Source organism: Adelges cooleyi, unplaced genomic scaffold (genome assembly GCF_023614345.1).
Source record: "Adelges cooleyi isolate 19-005CV unplaced genomic scaffold, UGA_ACOO_1.1 ACOO_flye_CR_arks_rails_tigmint_CR_PRNA_247, whole genome shotgun sequence".
NCBI lineage: Eukaryota > Metazoa > Arthropoda > Insecta > Hemiptera > Adelgidae > Adelges > Adelges cooleyi.
Genome location: NW_026095912.1, coordinates 10,947,176 through 10,967,964, shown reverse-complemented (window position 1 = coordinate 10,967,964; position 20,789 = coordinate 10,947,176). Strand labels below are relative to the sequence as shown.

The 20,789-nt window shown below is 32.9% G+C and overlaps 1 protein-coding gene across 2 annotated transcripts; it reads right to left on the bottom strand.

The window, feature by feature from the left end:
- Window positions 1–65: 65 nt before the first annotated feature.
- LOC126837088 (glycogen [starch] synthase) lies at window positions 66–20,713 on the bottom strand. Of its 2 annotated transcripts, none has more exons than XM_050570881.1 (13): window positions 20,334–20,713; window positions 11,842–11,985; window positions 9,100–9,284; window positions 8,708–8,899; window positions 7,518–7,715; window positions 6,388–6,650; window positions 6,166–6,286; window positions 5,641–5,807; window positions 4,971–5,163; window positions 1,927–2,101; window positions 1,594–1,805; window positions 1,292–1,507; window positions 66–280 (listed from the first exon to the last, which is right to left on the bottom strand). In XM_050570881.1, exons 2-13 carry the CDS (start codon window positions 11,978–11,980, stop codon window positions 248–250), a joined length of 2,094 nt encoding a protein of 697 aa, XP_050426838.1. In that variant the 5' UTR covers window positions 11,981–11,985; window positions 20,334–20,713; the 3' UTR covers window positions 66–247. The 2 variants fall into 2 exon arrangements, with proteins under 2 accessions (XP_050426838.1, XP_050426837.1); XM_050570880.1 differs by lacking the exon at window positions 20,334–20,713 and adding an exon at window positions 13,762–14,000 and having other exon boundaries at window positions 67–280.
- Window positions 20,714–20,789: the final 76 nt, after the last annotated feature.

The following is a 20,789-nucleotide window of genomic DNA, read 5'->3' as shown; positions in this document are numbered from 1 at the left end:
TTAATAAAAATAAATTATTTTAACAAAAACTGAGTAATTGACATAACAATTAATCAATTAACAAGAAAATATAAGTGTGTGGTTTTGAATAAAAACAAACAAAAAAAAAATACAATTTTGTTATCTAATAAGAGATTTTCAGTTTTACAAGAAGTGGTTTCAAAAAAAAAAAATACAATAAAATAACAAATTTTTTAAATATATTAAATCGTGTTAATAAATATAACAGATTGCTTTTGAAGTTAACTTAATGACTCGTAATCTCTGAAAGCTCCGCCAGCTGAAACGAAATTAAAATTCTCATGAAAAATATTTGTATACAAAAGTTTCTGGCGCTATGAGCCTCGATTGCAAAGGTTGAATTGAGGCTCATAGTGCCAGAAACCTTAACCCACAAACCTATTAGTTTGAGAATAAGTAAATTATAATTTTTTGTTAATTCCAAGAAAATGAAGTTTTGCCATTTAGCGGATAGTTTTTTTGTTTTGGTTGGGTCAGGTTGGTTTTGAAATATTAATATATTGGTCTAAAACGTTTAATGCAATAAAACGAAATTAGTTTTTTTTATGAATTTAGCTTATCTGGTGCTATGTGCAGTTTTTCTTCTTGTTCACCTTACTGTATGCAATGGGATAGGCCAGCACTCTCTCTCATCATCTTTAGGAATGGGACTTTTGAAAACCGGATTTTCAAAAAAAAAAAAAAAAACCTTGTAAAATATTAACAAAACAAAACCCAATTTGTTTAATAGATTAATTTAAAGTTTAAAGATGATTTAAACATTCTCGACAAGTATTTTTAATCTCAACATATAACTTGCATTTATATCGGGTGCCTATTTTTTAGACTTAGTAACTATAGAGAACGTTTTATTTTTTTATTCGGATTTTTTGTGGTCCTACCATATTCACTTAACTTCCTTTTATGTACTAAATAGATTCTATAAAATATTATCAATGTATATAACATAAATACATCAATACATAAAGATTGTACACATCTATCCGCACATCCATTTCGACATTCTCATTAAGTTAGGTTTCGCCTCTGTACATGAAGAAGGGGAACTTTGGTAAGGAAACTGACGATAAAAAATAAAGAGTTGAACCATTTTTATTGCCCAAGAAACGCATTACTTTGTTGACATGTTTTCTGTTTGTTTTAATCAATAGTCTATAGCTGTTACCGTTGTCCTCGTCTTACCAAAGTTTCCCCTATTTAATATTACAAATCGTTCGTATTTTAAAGTTTTATCCAATCGAGAATAGCACACGACCGTTTTCCATCATACCTCGCGCTCTTCGTCGATGTCTTCTTCGTCCGATCCGTGTACAGAGGCCCCTGGCGTGGTGGGTCTACTGCTCATCGGCGATGGCGGTTCAGAGTACGGACGAGGGTAGTTGTACCGGCCTCTCGAGGCCTGGGTGATGCACAGCTCCTCGGTTTCTTTGTCGAACATGTCCGGGAACACTTGGCACAGCGCTTTTAGTCTGGCCTGCCGATAGTACTGCGGGAAAACAAACGGAAAAAACCCGTCAAAACCATTCGCAGCATTGCAACGCCCCACCCCCCCCCCAAAAAAAAACCACTCACGATGCCCAAATTGCGCCAGTCCAGCAAATCGCTGAGCCTCTCGTTCCGGTTACGTTGGATGACCCTCTGCCGGCGGCTCAACCGAGCAAAATCGTACATGTACTGGGCCAGTTGTCTGACCGAATCTTCCACGCTGATGTTCTGCCGGTCGACGATGTAAATCCCGTAGCTCAGCGGGTCGGCTATGTGTTGACCCATGAAACAGCCGAACCCTATAGTAGGACCACCAATGCAAATGCTAATCAAAATATATATTATGTTCGTGTAGAGCACCGCGTGGATGGACACAAACGAGAGGTGTACAGGGGAGACGTAAGATGTGTGTAGGCGTACCTGACAGGTTTGTGGTTATGGACGGTATGCCCATGACGGTGCATTCTGCGGGCGTGTAACCCCAAGGCTCGTAGTAGCTGGGAAACACTCCCAAGTGGCATCCGCGAACAAACTCCTCGTAGTCCAGACCGAACAGCGGGTTGGTAGAGGACAAAAACTCCGGATGGAACACGATCTGCAACAGCCGAGGAACGCGCAAAACGGTTAGGAACACCGGTAAAGTAAAAATGTAAACACCGGTGTAAGACAATTTGTATTCATGTTGTTTAAGATAAAATATATAGTATATAGTATTATATAGTATATATATATATATTACTGTATTACCTATATAGTATTGGTCGTAAATTAAGATTAAATATTCGTTAGTAAAAAAGCTTTAGCTAATTATTATTTTATGTTAGAAATTTACAAGCGTATTTTATCGCATCCGCTACACACGTTTTAAGTACCTATTTTAATGTGTGTAGGTACAACGGTGTACATGTATACATGTATAAACAGATAAACTAATTGGTAAACTAACTGTGAATAGATAAACTAGTCGTCATACCCAACATGTATAAACAGATAAACTAATTGGTAAACTAACTGTGAATAGATAAACTAGTCGTCATACCCAACATGTATAAACAGATAAACTAATTGGTAAACTAACTGTGAATAGATAAACTAGTCGTCAACCCACAAAATTAATTATGGTTAACGTTTGAATAACAACGGATCGGTTAAACATGGAGAGTTAGTATAAAATTATGGTGCCGGTGAGGATAAAGGAAGGGAGGGCGTGAAGGACGTTGGGTGTGCGGTTAAAAAAGCATATTTAAAAAAAAGGAAAAATTGACAAAAAAATTTGAGGGCCTTTGACAATGCCGGGGAGGGACACAGCGTAACGTACTGGGGACTTTCAGAGATCTATCGGTGGATTGTTGGATCATCCACCGCTTTTCGTCTCGGATGAAAGATTTCAACTGCATCACTGCGGTGTCGACGGGCATCGGGAGAGCACTGGATGACGTGTAGTGGTAACAGTGATGAGCGGCCGGGCATTTAAATTCCGCGCAGAGTACTGTGAAACGGCTCTGCGCGAAGGGGGGCACACCCTATTGTTGAGAGGGTGGACTTTTTGTCGATCGATGCCTCGGAAGTCCCCTCCCACTACGTACCTATTCTACCCCCACAGAAGGGGTAGGACAGTGTAGAGTTCTCACCTTATGGTGATGCTGGTACGTACAACTGCAAGCCCGGAAGTGCTCTAATACAGCACTGGCCCGTTGATGGCCGTTCACCGCGTCTCCCTGTATATACTTCGCAGCCGGCCGGAAACGATTTTCTGGGTTTAGCGACACAGCCACGCGATTCAACCATTCAACCCTCGCCGACTACCTACGGTGTTTGCCGCACAGATAGCGCACGTTTTATCCCTGCGTCGACTACATTGTGCTAGCGTCGAAAAACGGAGAAAAATCACAACCCTATTTTTTTAAGCAGAATACCGCAGTTCTTAGAATAAAATACAATTCAAATTTAAAACAAATCGTCAAAAAATACCAAAAAAAGTCAGCACAGTGAGGGGTCGGACCATAGTGGTGTCGGAGAGGTTGCAGGTTTTTCATTTTTTTTTTTATTATTAATAAACGTTTTAAAAATAAATCTTTAGATGATAGAATATACATAATACACGCAATGTATATTATAAATCATACAATTTTACAAAATTACTATTCCGATGTAGTCGAAATGATGTTAAACTGTTAGAAAAGTAAAAACAATTAACCAGGGTTCAGACTTTAAATTTGTCGAATAATGTATGTGGATTGTGGAAATACTTTTATTATTTTAAAGGCACTATTCTATAAACTTTTGTTCCAAGCATTCGATGGTTCGATAATAATGTATACAACAATAATTAACTATTGATAGTATTTATTGTTTTAAAATTATGGTAGATTAAAATTTAATGCTAGGTTACACAACAAAACTTTATTGGTTCCATAAACCGCGGTTCAACCAATCAGCGCTCAAAAATAAAAGGGGGTTTTTGTACCAATAAAGTTGTATGCAATTCAAAAACTGATGTTTTAATGTTATTTTGAATACTTAATGTGAAACAGGAAATATATTGATAGGATTAACATTCAGTGTTTTATATTTTTTATTGATTATTACAAATCGAATGTTGCTTCTCTTTTATAATTAAAGATATGACTAAATGTGAAATAAAAATTAAGTAAAATTATGTATATTTTATAAATTTAGAGTTACACCACTTTTACAATAAACGACACATATAATGGTATACAAAGCTAGTGTTTTCTTTTATGTTTCGATTCACAATAACAATTTAACTTTAATTAACTTTAACTTTAATTCCAACATAACAATTATACAATATTTACCTTATTATACGAATACGAAACGTTTAACAAACAAAAATGTACCAGGAATATATTATTCGAGCAGACATTCGAGTAGCGACGAGCAGGTAATGTCAAACAGCAAACTACGAACATACGACCCTGGTACCGTTTCACTTCACTCGGTGGAAGCACACTACAGTCATGTGTTCGTCGAGTCCGCAATTTTAAACTAACTTTTTTCAATTATTTTTGGGGGTAAGGATTTTTTTTTTACAACAGTCGACCGTTGCGTATAATATATATAATATAATTCTCAATTTTACGACATGGCAAAAAAAATCAATAACTATGACCAGGCAAAACCTTTCCAAATATTTGCCTGCAATCAATCTGAAGATAACTCAGACGTGAAGTACTTTTTTTTATTCCCCTGGTTGTTCGACGTGACGGTTTCCAAGTTTTTTTTAACGAAAATTGAGCGATAAGCAATGCAGTAAAATCTCCACAGTATTTTTTGGCTCGTTCGATTTGGTCGAATAAAGAGATTATTCGGATAATGTAGTTATTGTTCGTTATTCGAATAAAAAATGCCCACTCTGCCTGTGATTCTGTGTTTTTGCGTGTGGCGAAGAAAATGTCTGGTCTTTTTTACTAAAACCATAGGCCAGTCTACATAAAACCTACCTTGACTTTGTCTGCGGTGGTGTTGAACAATTTGCATCTTCTGATCGTGTTGAGTACCGGATCACTCCAGTCGTTTATAACGTTGTGAGTGGTCACGGGCGGCAAATCGTCCCTTTGTAGAGCGTACAAACACCGTTTCAACCGCACCGTGTCTTCTTTGGTTAACAACTCGTCCTCGGCAGGCATTCGGCCCCTGTACATAAAATATAAACAAAAGCCATTACCAAAAAGTAGAGATCAAAGTTGCACAGACGTCAGTTAGAGGAATGACTAGAATGGATACCGAAGAAATGGGACCCAGTATTATTTTTGAGAATTTTAATATATTAATTACTATTACTAGTATATAAATGTCCTTAAAAATTATTTCAATTGTTCTTAAAATAAAAACTACACAAAGAAATCATTAATTTGTAATTTTTATGCTTGACTTTTTATATTTTATGTAAGACTGGAGAAGCTGCTTAACTGGGAAAGTCATAGCGGCATCCACGGGTCCAGGAGAGGTTTGAGGTTCCCCTCCCCTGAAATTTCTTAATTATTTTCTATAAAGACTGTATGTAATTATGTTAGAAAAGAGCAGGATATCCATGTGTAGAAAACATTGAAACCATCATTCTCCATGCGCAGGGTCAGTATTTAAGTTTTTTTCAATAAAGATGCTACTCACCTCAAACACGTCTCGTATATCCTCCGACCGATTTTCGTTTGTATTTCCAATATGGTGTCTCGCAGACTTTTGGTGACCGCGTGACCTCGCAGACTCTCCACGTTAAAGTTATCCGTTTTGGCCGGAAAAATCAGAAAAGCCACGACGGTCACGTCGGAGTTGGCGCTCTTTAGAATAAAAAAAAATTATGTTTGTTAAAACGATGTATCAATCGAGAGACATCCGAGAGTTTTCAACGTATCTCAAAGTCTGGATCCGGTTAGATTGGGAGCTAATTAACTGCCCACAAACCTATTTCCTGCCACTAGCACTACCACCAATTAAGTTTTAACACCTCTACGTCACCTGACTGTCGCCGTCCAAGACCTTGTCAATTGTACCCTTACACTTCAGATTAAGGCAGGAGATACTGACACTCTCGTCTATCTTACCTCCCTCAATTTTTATCTAGAGTCATACTCGCCAAATCTTCTTCACTCGTTGATTAGAAACCCATATTACATACTTAATCGTCCAATGGCTTACTTTCAAGTAGTGATTCAGACGGGCCAGGGCCTCGATGAATATGTCGGCTCCTTTGTTGGAAAATTCGTATCGGCCGGCCGTGAAGAAGTACAGGGTTTTCTCCAAGTCGAAGTTGTAATGGCTGAGAAGATGAAAAAAAAATAAAATACGGATTACAAAAATAATATGTTCGCAACAATTACAAAATCAAAAAAAAAATCGTTGCCGTTCAGTCACGCCTACCCGTGAAAGTGTCCGCGCACGAAATCGTGGATTTTCTCTTTGGACATGGAATGGAGATTTTGGAACTCGTGCAGGGCTGAGAACTTGACCACATTAAGACCGTTCGGTGTGATAATGTCCGGATCTCGGGATAGTAAGTACTGCGATTCCTTGCCCGTAATATCCGACACTGTGGTGAACACGTGGGCAATGTGCGCCGCTGCTCTCTCCATGCAGTACCGGTGATAAATCTGTCTTTTACCGGCTTCTTCGTCTAGGTTGAACTGGAAGCATACGCGTCAGGTAGATACCTGTTAGATAGTAATAAGCAACAACGGACAGAGCCTGCTGGACTACTGTCCTACAGAACGGTAGACAGTCTTACTAAGGGTCCTTTTTTAGCGAAGGCACAAAAAGAACGTACAACACAATTTTAAAATAAAAGCTAAAACACGTCAACATTTTTAAAATAAAAACTAAAACACGTAAAATTTTTTTTTTTTTTTTATCTAAGTCGATTTTGTCCTCCAAATACACGTCTACAGCACGTCTAGTTCATTTTTTTAATCGCCACCAAAGTTGTAAAAAAAAAATTACGTTTTGTGAAATTTTCAGCGCGGTTTATGCATTTGAACTTCTTTCATTAAATGTATTTAATATTTATTTTTTTATTTAAATTTCTTTGCTTAACCAGTCTAAAAATAAATATATTAATTGTAATTTTTTATGCACAAAAAAAAAATTAGAATAACCTGTTTTTTTTTTTTTAGAGAGAGAGTACAACAATATTTAGGTACATCAATCAGGGGTTTAAATAATTTAAGTCGAGTACGAAATTCAGCAAACAAATCATAAAATGTATGCATTTTGGTTGTTCCAAAAATGTGTTTGTACTGTGTATTTAGGGTGAAGTAGAATAACTGCAATAAACCCCGGATGTTGAAGCATTTTAACGGTAAAACACATAGTAATTTTTTTACAAATATAAACCGTACTTTAAAAAGATCTTGTGATTGAGTCGCCGACAAGATTAATAGGCAAATCGTACACTTTTTAGTCAACTCAAACTTTTAAAAATTGCTGTAATTTTTTTGTGTAAAGTGTTAGGTATATTCGTTTTTTTTTGTGATAGTATTTCGACAGCAACCGACCTTATCTAAATTGTTGTAGAAATCTGTGTTTCCGGCACACAGGTAACGACCAAGGAGCGTGGCGTGAGTTGTAAATACTGTAGCGATTGGTTCTTGTTTCATGCGCAAAGCTATAAGTCCAACGCCAGCTTGCCATTCGTGAAAATGGGCAACGACCAAAGGAGTCGAGTCCGTGTATAAGACAGCCGCTGCGTAAAACTAAAACATTTAAACATTGGCAAGTTATTGTTTTATTACTCTACGGTGTTGTTGTCATTCTACTTTTTTCCTACCACAATATTGGGCCATTTAAAATAAACAGTGTCATACTTATGGCATAGATACAATTATTCAATCTCTACTTTGCCCTGGCCCCTACTATGCTGGCTATTTGTAGTTTTCGCTTGGTTTATATTTTACTAGGTACCTAAATATAGGTCCAAAAATAAGTGCATGTAATACAAATATATACAAATACTCGTCGACTCGCACATGGTAGTATCCTAGACATTTTGTAATTTCCCCCTTTTACTATTTTAAAGGGGTAAAACTTTTGAAATGTTGGCTCAATTAAGTACGTTTAAGGTTCAATATGTGATCTATATTGTCTTGCAACATGAAGAAATCGGTTCAGTGGCTAGTAATCGTGAGTCCAGAAAAAACAAAACCCATTATTGAAAAAACAAAACCTTCTCAGTTCCGCATCGTAGCTTAAGGGAAAAATCACACTGACCGTATTCAATTTCTACATTGTTATAAGTAGATAAATCAACAGCAAGTATCGGAAAATATGTGTGTTATAGTTTTAATTACCACACATGGGAAATAACAATAATACATTTAAATAATGGATAGACGATGAACCATTATCGTATCCCCCTTAAGACTAATATTACAATTTTAGCACAGTATTGCCTTTACAATGGTTTCTTTCGATGTTAAAAATAATCGTACTATCTACAGGTCCGCATCGAAGCGTTTATTTGAGAGTGGTTTTTATCATTCTTAGCTATAAAAATGTCTTTTGACCAACCCGACCTCACTCTGCTCTGTGACCACTGGTATTATAGCTTTTTAATATACGTTTTATACATTATACCTTTTAATAAATATACTATATAAATAAATTTACTACTGCTAGTAGTAGTATTTGTGAATTTTCTCGATTTATACCAACTATTTATTTACTAACTATAGGATATAATACTCACTTCGGAAATGAATTGCGATATTTGATAACCCAAAATAACCGAATCGTTGGCCTCTATGTCCAAATGTGGTATACCTATATTGCAAGAATCCCACAGTGTTTGCTTGTATTCGTCCAATTTCCACGCCGCCGACCCGATATCGAACAAAATCACTTGAGGACTACCGTCGACAAGCCACCGGCCTGTCACCAACTGTTTAACACAATGTAAGATTTTTATAAGATTATTAAACACGGAATATTCACTTCAAACCCCCGACATGGACACAGATGATACGTGTATATTATAAATATAAATAGTATTAAAAAATGAATTAAAAAACGAAGCTAATGTTACACTATTCAAACGCCTTAAATGTGAAAATTGAATTTAAAACAATAATTATTGTTTACCTTAAACCCTAAATCTCTCATTTTTGACACCGCGGTGTGATACGGTGTACCCTCTTCAAACTCCATTTCTTCGACGGCGGTCCGTGCATAGTTTTCTTTATATGGACCTAACAAGCAATATTGATCTCCCATTTCTTCAGTCGAAACGAAAGCTTTTGATCTGATCACTGTATAAATACCACCGACTAGAACAAAATTGCTAATCAGTTAGAATATAATATATTAACTGAATAATGTCTTATTACAGTCTACATCTTTTTGTAACACAATTCTTTTAGTTCACCAAACTAATCATTGCATTTTTTTTTTGTTGATAGATTAAACATTTTTTTTCTGTAAAACTACATAGGCTTTTAGCTGGTATTTTCCATTAAATTATTAAAAAAAAATTAGTGGATTGAGTAATCGAAAATTTTAAAACGCTTAATCACGGATAATATTTTCCTCAAGTTACTGTGAAAATTTAGTGATTTTACAATACCAATTTTCGGTTTTGATTCGTACGAATCTATTTTGAAGGAAAATAATTTTATCTATAGAAATGAGTGATAGACTGACAAAAAAAGAACAGCCAATAGAGACTTTTCATTACTGTATTGAATTAATACATAATTATTAATACTATTAACAAATATATACACTACAGTTTAAGTTCTCAGTTATGATTTTGTAAAAAATAGCGTCTCGTAACTAAAAAAACAATAGTATCAATTATCACCAAAAACGATTTCCGGTGAAATTCATTTAATTTATGCTCAAATCTCCGTAATGTAATGTTAATATTTTTTTGGTCTTGCAGGTTTCCTATGCAAATGAATAATGATAGTGAATAAATAATAATCCAAATATACCATTGAAAAGTAGAGGATAAAAATTATAATTAAGTGATTAGGAAATATAATATCGCATTTATCGACCACATGTTTAAAAAAAAAAAATGTATAAATAATAATTGAACTCTTAATTTTTTGGGATAACTTTATTTGTGCCGCCCCTTAAAATTTGCCACTGAGAGCGCATTTGCTCCTGTTGGAGGTAAATGCACGGCTCTGATTAGGCCATGGGTAATTAAGTACACTAAATATAAATTGGTACACTACTAGTTGAATAAAGCCGCAGGTAATAGCCAAGGTACAGGCGTTCATAAATTGGTAAACAGCGAACCCAATTGTCACTATTAATAGATAACTTCTTACTTGTTATATATTATTGAATTTTAAACGCGTACAACAGCTACGCGTTCGGTTATATAACCATTATTATTATCGTTTCAATGTTCAAAGGTATCCAATATTGTATTGAATAGGCTTACAAAACTACTTAGGTACACGACTTATCGATTAGGTTATAGGCGGGAACGGACACCCGAATTTATGTTATCGAATGTTCGTGCGTTTTCTAGAATATATTTTCAATGGCAAACAAAAATCTGTTTTAGGAAGCCAAAAACACAGTTTTTCACTTTTTCACTTATAGGGTTGTTTACCTGAAGAAATTTTATTAAATGTACACTTCTCTAACCGTTGCACTTTTTAACCTTTAACCTTTGAACAGTGTACTCTATAACGTTTTCCTATAATTGGTTATTACGACATTAATACACAAATAGGGGTTGTGACTTGTCTGTATGTTAATAATATAGATTAAAATTTCAATTTTTTTTTAATTAAAAAATTTAAAACATTATAATACCAAATATCAAATTTGTATACTAAAATTTGATTTTAAATATATTTTTTTAGCACATAAAATTGTTCTAAAAACAACAAATAATGTTAATAGTGTATTAAACATTTTTCTGTCATATTTTAAGGGCAGTTAAGAAAGTCAGAGCTTAGCTATATAGTGTAGAACTTCTTCCTCCTTGTTGATAGTGAGTCTGGGGTATGAAGAAACGTGGTCTAACATTTGAGGTTTTTTTTTTAAATCTTGATGAGACCAGACCATTTTTTACAAAGTTATAGCGCATCCAAGTTGAAATTCGAAAAAAATTGTTCATTATTCTGTTTGTTGCTTATTTACATGGGAAAAAATACCAAAATACTTATTTAACTTTTTCCCATAGGCAAATGTTAAGCACGATATACCACATTTCGGCCAACTATTTAAAAATAGATGTCCTATTTAAACTTGAATTACTTGGACAAATTCTAAATAATACCTATTTTCTTTAGTGTCTCAATTTTAAAAATTTAGTCTTTTAAAATCAAATATGATTTGATTGGATTCGCACGACAACTTCAAATAAAAGCACAGATTTGAACAATAAACTCACCTGCTCTAACAGTGATCAATAATAGTAATTATAGGCGAAGTAATACAAATGAAATAAATCTGATTTATAGCTGTTCAGATTAATTATCACGGTAAAACGCTCCTATTTCAATCACCAATTTTAGTCGAGGCCTCTCATCCGGTTACCTTAATACTGGATAATAATGAAAGTAATACTATTTTATGAGAATATTAAAATAATATTTTTAGATTCGACGCGATAGCCGAGAAGGTATTTTTTTTTTTGTGTTTTAATCTAGACAAATTTATGAAAGTATTGCGTAAAACAGGGGAAAAAAAGAAGGGAAACCTCCACCGCCTAAGAGTCGAGTTCTGTCTCCGTGAGAAATACCGTGTAGATTTCAGGGTTAAACTGTTTACCAAACGGTGTGCACTGCACACGCGTCAACTGACAAGTGCTACTGAACAATAGCAATAAAAAAAAACATTTTATTTAAAAACGCATACCTTTATTGCAGACTTCCCAGGCTGCCTCGAACACCCATCTGTTTTCGTACGCGGCCGTTTGGCCTCGATCCATGAACGCGGTAAAATCATAGTTACTGTCCACACGATAAAAACGTTTGCTCGCTTGATCTCTAGTCATTGTACCTAAAGTACAAAAAAAAAAAAAAATATATGATTTAACAATTTCGGGTAAAGCAATTTTTCTCTAACACACAAACAGTAACTTTTTGAAAAAATCACATTCGATTGGTCGTGTTAATTCTAAGCCAGCCAGTATTGTAACGCGGGTGTACCTAGTTCAAGGGTATCGCTCAACCTTTGGCAACAATTCGCAAGCATCCTGGCCCAAGACCAACTTTGAAAAGGCATGTTTAACAAACATGTAAATTCATTTTTGATATATATATATATATATATATATATATATATATATGTTTTTTTAATGCGTTTTGCTACCGAAACGAGTACGACGCTAATAAGTCAAAATAATTTTCACTCATAACGACTACAACCAAGACTCAAGAGCTAAAGCCAGTCGCATAATATGTGTAAGCGGCAAGCGCGCTTTATATTTGGCATCCAAAAATTGTATGTTAAATTTATTATTCGACCTACACATACACTATACACATCATAATGTTATCGAAAGTAATAATAAAATGTATTGTAAATACAATTATTCCGAGGGGATCGACTGCAGGAAATGTGTAGATTAAGCTTTTATGCGGGCCTGAAAAGACGTTTTTAAAAATTTTTTTTTTCTGCTGACCCACGATATCTTCTAACCGCTGAACCGATTTCTTCGTGTGGTAACACTACAGTTCAGAAATCGTACCGGCAAGGTACTTTATTGGACGAAAATTTTAAAAAGTTCACCCCTTCCACTTGAAAGCGAGAAAAACATCCAACAACTTAACATATTTTTAAACTTAAAATCACGGCGCTACAACTTTTTTAAAAAAATAGTCAAATAGACCTGTGGCTTTCCCTCGTCTTCACCACGTCACCCCGACCTCGATGTACTAGTCCTTTTTTTTTTAATAACTTAAAAAAAAATCGAAACGTCCAATTACAAGGAACGTATATGAAATATAAACTCCAATATGTTAAGACACAATTTTTATTTTGATGTATCATAAAAAAGTGAAAGAGTAAGTACTAGATCTCTCGTTGCTAACTTCCCGAAAATGTTTTAAAAACTATTTACTCTGTAACGGTGTCGATGAATTGAAACATTATAGTAATTGCATTTTACAAAATGTGTGCACCAGAACCTAATATGTTTTATATTTTATGCTGGACGAACATTGTGAGTTGTGACATTGAGTATTCACGAGAGCAAGGCTCTCGGCAAAGCTACCTCATATGAAACACAACTTAAAAGTTTTATAAACATAAATTTTTGAAATTTGGCCCCCATGTTTTATGTTTTAGTTAAAAAGTGAAAAATAGTATTATAGTATAGTAGTATAGTAGTATAGTATTAAATAGTATTATTTCCGGTAGACTTTCTCCGTAATGCATAAAATATATCCTCAAACACAATTCACATTACACCGAGGCCATACAGAATTCATTTTAAACGAATAAGTAACAAGAGCCTTTGCTGGCTCCAAACAAACTACTCACGGAAATTACTCTAATGCTAATAGGTACTCACATTTTACTACCCCCCCCCCCCAAAAAAAAAAAAATTAAAATTAAAAATTCATAAACGCCACACGACCTTTAGCTAAAAGCGTTTGGGTAAATAAATAATAATCACGATGGCGCCGCGCCTTGTTGAACCGCGGTTGTTTAAGTTTTCATTGAAAAATATCAAGACAAGAGGGGACTTTCCACCCGCTAGACCCATGCCCGACTCACAGCATACATATTAAGTATACTCTGAGATTTGGTACTTATAAAAAAAAAACTTACCGAAATCCAATTGCAGTTAAAGTACAAAATCAAATAGGTAATTTCGGATAAGATTGGCGGATGCGACGACTGTATGGGTTTTTGTTTTTAATCACAGTACTACTACGCTATTTAAAGGAAAAGTTATAATTGTAAAACAAACACCGACAGTAAGGGCGTTGGGAGCGCATACTTAACGAACTTCGAACCGGACGGTGAACGTTTAGAGACCTAAAACTGTTGACTGACTTGGCCGACCGCTCGTAAAAAAATACAACGACCGAACGACGATAAGTAGATTAGTATATACAGGGTTATCGGAATTTCATTTTACAGTGATTTTTATCAATGAAAGTATAAGTTGAAAAAGTTTCTTATGAAATCCTTATTATATATATATATATATATATATATTATATAAATATATATCGTAAAGGGTAGTTTTAATGAGTAATTATTAAAAGTTAAGCAGCAACGTAAATTATTTAATTATCATATAAAAGCAGAACGATAAAAATAATGACTGTTCTAAAACCAGTTCTGTTTAAATGTTTGTAAATCGTGCTAGTATAAATAACATCACAGTAATCTATAGCTAATACAGTAATCTATATAACATTAAATGCTAATAACGGATAACCCAACAAGTATTTATTCAAAACTGGTGTAACGGTCACATTTAGCCGCCTACAACCACTCGCAGTGATCGATCACTTATTATTTTTACCTATACGTTGATATTTGACATATAAATTTTGCCCTTTAAATATTACCATTTAAAAACAATTTTTAACTTGAGTATCAAATATATTTTCATAATCATTAAATATAATAGTGATTTTATTTTAAAGTTTTTTTTTTACCTTAAACAATTATTTTATACAACAAATCACTGTAACGTAACATTTGAATAACCCTGTACAGGGTCAATTACTCATTAAGGATAAGACACACGATTTTTCTTAAAATATTGCAATTTTATAGTTTTTCTTTTAAGAGACATTTAACCTGATGACAGTATTCAATTTTTTTTCTTCCGGACTTTCCCAACTTTTAAAACATAAATGGTAACGTATAAATTTAATTTAACTTTTTTGAATTAAAATATAATTTGCTAACCATTGTGATTGATCGATAACCACTTTTGGATAATTACTTTCAAAGTTTGAAATTTATCACGGGAGGTGGACTGCGGTAGAGTAATGCACGCAGATAAAAAATAATAACATACTCGTGTTAATACTCATACTCAATTTCATCCCATCCCAAGTTTTAAACTTTAATAGTAATTCATTGAATTGGTCGTCGACCAGTCAAAATAATTTCAGCAAATAATTGTTCTTAATTTAAAAAGTGTACTACACATTGTACGTTACGGTTTAAAAAGTTGACAGAGCTCTAGGAAATACTAAGGAAATTAAATATTTGGTAATTTTATAATAACATAACCAAAACTATTTTCAAGAAGAAACACACTGCAAAATTGCAATTGTTTTAAAAATTAACGAGTGCCTTATCCTTAATGAATCACCCTGTATATTATCCACACACACACACACACAACAGTTGTACGTGTAAACAAAATGTCTATGGCTGAGTAAGGTTGAACTCTGGCGGTTGATCAGGTGCAATCAGTATATAATATATACATATATCCATGTTACGTGCCTACCTCTATATGATAAGGCACGCAATCAAAGTATTCACATCAGTTCTAAACTTCTAAGGTTATCGGCCGCGTTAAAAAGGTCCTCGGGTAGATTTTAGGGAAACAATAAAACATTTTTGTTTTATTAATTACTTTTTACTTCTGTATAATAATATTGAAAATATGCACTCGTGAATAGTTTAGGCATTTAATAACCCAAATTACATGTTCCCCGTGCGTTTTTTTAGCAAACGCCAAGAGACGCATATCGGCTGTTCCTCTTGGCAAAAACCATTTATATATAAACAATTATTTTACTTATTACAAACAAAATTGTACTATAATTTTTTGACCAGAAATTTAAAGTCTTACAAACATTGCAAAAACAAAATATAGTTTAAATTTTGTGAAACAATTACGAAAGGATTTACAACACTAACAAAATATTGAAAACATATTTAAATTCATGTATTGTCATTTATTTTTTTCGGGAATCAACAGTTTTCCGAATGTTTGTTTACCAATACAATCGGTTTTTTAGCGTCCGTAGAAAAACTCGTAAGCTCTCCATAAAAATAAAATAACATTAAAGTCCGTTCAATTGCAGATACGCCCGAAAGCCAAAACGAGATTGGATTTGCATTAATACATTTTCCATAACTCAAATAAAAATAACTACGAGACTAGACAAATTTAATATTTTTCTACCTTTAAACAAATTGGCATACTCGAAATAGGGTTCCGAGATCAATTAATCTTGTCCCTCAATCCTATCCCATTAATATATAGCTCTTTTCATTGCCCTCGAGGATATTGAGCTTTTTGGCTGTTTGGATGTAGCTTTTAACTATGTGTTAGTATTGGAAAAATAAATACACAAGGTACTTTTGTATTAAATGGTTAATCGAACGTTTGCATAATAATAATATTGATACAACATTCATAATAATACTGTACGTAGATAATAATAGAATAACATTGATAAAAAAAAAAAAATTGAGACTAGAATGATCTGGAAGTGAGAAAACACATTGGCCAAAATGTTACTTTTGTGACGCCATGTTTTTCCTTTTTGGCCGAACAATGGATGAAATAATGGATTTTTCATATGATATCTATTTCTGTGTAATAATTAATAGCTGTTATGACGTAGGCAAACAAGTCAAAGATCAAATAGGTACCTAGGTAATTATATTGTATTTAACCAATTAATAAGCATTGGGACTGCGATTTATTAAAGGGCATTGTGTAGGCAACTTATCACTAAAACTTTACATTTATGCTAAAATTTGTTAACACACATAACACAAGGAAAAAGGGTCTATTTTGATATTTAATTGTTTTTCTTCAATTATTTTTTAACTTAATTTAAACTTAACCCATAAGGACTCTATTTTTATAACACAATAGACCCTTGGCGTTTCCATTAACCCGTGTTGAAAAAGCATTGAATTCATCATCATCTCATCTGTGGCTTGTAGTAGTATCGACTATTTTTCTAATTATTTGTTTTCATTTTAAAATTAGTTTTCGTAAACAATTTTTGTTGAACTATTCTTAAATATTGGAAAATAATAACAGCTTATAAACAATAAAGTCCGATACTAAAAACCACAGAAGACATGAAGAGGAATACAAACATTTTTTTTTTCAGGCCTCTTGACCAGACGAACTTGGTTTTTTTCCCAAGTACCACGACCCAATATAACTGATTAGGTAATAAAGAGTATTGGATATATTTCTAAAACCGGCACAATCCCTCCAACTCCATCGGTCAATTTAGTTACCGAACAAAGCTGTTTTAGGTAATTCTCGTCTGATGTATTGAAACTAATTATTTTTATAATTAAACTAATCGACGAGTAGTTTTTATTGCAATATATTATTATCTCGCACGATAACTTAAGCGCAAAATTACTAGCAAAAAAAAAAAAAAAATTACTATTGGCTATTCCAAAGTAAATATCAATTCATACACCCGCGAATGTGAATTTCAATAATATTCAACGTCTGGCATTATTATAATATACATACTAATTTATTATCGATTATGGCACACTTTCAATAATAATAATTAACTATAATAAACTTCAGTTTGGTCATCTGACCCAATGATGAATAACCTAATGAAACAATTTTTGTGATAACATAGGCCAGAATTCTCAGAACATGTGTAAAAATAGTACGGTCTGACCTTAATGCAATGATATATATATATATATTATATATAAATTATATATATTATATATATATACTATACTACAATTCGTTGAACCAAAAATAACAACAAACGTCATCAGTTTGAAAAATTTAGTTGTGGAACTATTGATTCCTATTCAGAATTGAAATTTTTCCAATACAAAATGATTGTAATAATTAATAAGAGTATCAATGATCAAGTTTAAGCGATTACCGGCATTATCACGAACGGTACAACTGGCCCTTAGTAGTTACCGTTAAGGTGAAACTAACTAAATTCTGACGTACTCGCATAATGTTATGACTTATGTACGAGCACAATGTTCACAACACAGTTAACGAAGTAAAAAGTTGGGGAAAGTCTTACTTAATTTCTTACGTCTATTTACACTTGATAAAAATAAAGTTGATAAGAGTACAAATTTGACGAGTAAAATTTGAAAACGATTAAACGGTTTTTTGCAACTCGGCATTATTGTAAGCTTAGATGTGATTAATTAAGCTTATCCAGAAGGAAACGGATAATAATACATAATATGTAGGTTAAAGATACGTAACAAAAAAATCGAATTTTTTGAAAAACAATGTGTCTAAAAATATTGTTTATTGCAACAATTACATTTTAATAAGAATAATTCTTAATAATTCTTGTATAAGATATTCAAGACAGAATTAACTTAAAAATTTTGTGAACTTATAAACTTTATTTTATACTTCAGTAAACGATTTTTTATGACACATAATAATAGTATATGTATTTATTAACCAACAAATGACTGGAGGGGGCTACAGCCACAGCCATTCATTGCTAACAACTGAGCCATAGGAGGCTCTTATATTGTAAGTATTACAATGTAAATATTGATTTTACATTTTATAAAACTAATAGGTATTGATATCTTATAAACTGAACATTATAAATTTTTAATATTTTGTATAACTGGTAATTTAAATTATTTACAACATATTCGGTTAGTTCTATATATTTTGTAGGTGAACATATATTTAAAATATGTCAATATAAGTGTAACCCGACATTTTGTAAATAATTTTAACTTTACATTTTACTAACAGCCGTATTGATTTTTTATTTAATTGAATTTTAAATACATTTTGGACAAAAAGTACTTTTGACTAAATCAACAGCCAAACATGTCGGGGCAATGTCTGATTTTGCCTTAAACGAAAAACATAATATTTTAAAAAAGTATATATTTGATAAGACTATTTTTGAATCTGACAATTTGTTTTTCAGTATTTTACTTGGACTTTCAAAAATAAGAGCAACTAGATAAATTAAAAATGTATAGTATGTAAAACACAATCTCTTAGGCTGTTAACTAGCTATATATTATGCCAAAAATTCCAGTACAGTGGCGGCGGGCCATAGTGCATATTGGAACGACGGGAGGACACGGGTCTATAGGATTTATTGTAAATGAAATTGATAAAATCACTTTTAAATTAAAGCTTCAATTATAAATCTGCAAATGGTAGAAATATAAAATCTGATAACAGTATTGTAAAAGGTGTAATGTGCATAAAATTATATTTTCAAGTGAGGATACTATTTGATTAGGTTTAGGTGTTACAATTGGGTTAACGGTTCAAAATATATGACATCTTTTATTTTTTTAGAAAAATATGAACAAATAAATGGGTACACACAATAATTTATGAAAAGCCAAATTTTTCTTACTTTTCACAAATATTATATTTTAATAGGTAGTTTGTAGCTTTGTATCTTGTATACAATTTGCTCAAGTTGTATTATAACTTGAATAATTTTTAGGCCTTTCCCTCCAAACCCTGCCCATTTTATTTTATTTTAATATTAAAACTTTGGATTGTTTACTGTTATTTAATCATATTATATTTTTAATCAGACACCCTCAGGTGTATGAAATAATGTAAGGCGTAGACGGTTATTGTGTATGCTAGCTATTAAAAATAACAATAATATAAATTGGTACTATACCCAGTGTACAAAATGAAAGACTAATTGCAAATAGATAGAACTAATGGATTATGATATACAATCCGAGCAATATGAATTTGGAATGCAAAATCTGAACAAAAAATATAAATGTTTAACAGTTTAAGACGGCACTTTAAATTCTGAATGTAAAGCAGGTGTTGGTTCTATCAGGTGAGAACACACATACAACATCTGCACTGTTTGCACATACAAACAGTGCAGATTTTGTAAAAACTGTCTTAGCGGATAGAACCGGTTTTCTTACACTTTCTTAAAAATAAAACTAATGGGAAAATTAAAAAATTGCCAAATTTCTGTGCTACCCGGCTTTGTTTCACGTAAAAAAAAAAATAATAATAACAACAATTGTTAAATTTTAGTAGAGTACTTTTTTTAAATACTCGGACAAAATAAATTGTTTAACGCATTTTGAATTATAATCGTGAATATAATTCAATAATATAATATATTGATTTTTATGATTTTGATTTAAACTAAAACTACAGCCGAATGGGTTGTGACTAAATTTTCTCTTTGGATCCAAACAACAATGATGTCAAGTGAACAAAAAACAGAAAATACCTACCCATAGGCCGAAACATAAAACAATATTATCCCTGTCGTCCATGTGAGTAAGACACACACAAACACAACATATTATTTTCTATTACTAACACACTATATTATTACACATACACATTACATTTTGTGTTAACGCTAATGTTAAGTAATAAGCGAGTTTAATGTACCCATTAATCTGGTGCTTACCGATTACACGCTGCAAATAAACGCGAGCAATAAAAATAAATAAAAGTTAAAAATTACTAATGAAATTCACGGTCCCTGATCATAAATATAACTTGATAAAAATTTAAAAAAAAACGTTTGAAATTCACTAAAATCGAAGAACGTTTACTACGACAGAGAATGCGTTTTTAAATTAACATTGTCGGTAGGTAGAGTATGTTTAGCTGTTTAAAATGTAATAGCTATGTAAAAACGATCAATCTACTTTGGTCTTTAAATCAGCGGTAAACGGGACCTATCATATTTCAGTCACAGACGATGATTTTCTTCTTTTTTTTTTTTTCTCCTCTCTTTCACAGACGGTTTGACATAAAACCGGTCGTTTAAAAGCACAAAGAATGGGTAAGTACAGTGCCCGGTGGTGTTCACAGTTTGGTGTTAGAAATCGCGATAACAGATTACAGAAATCAGAATAGC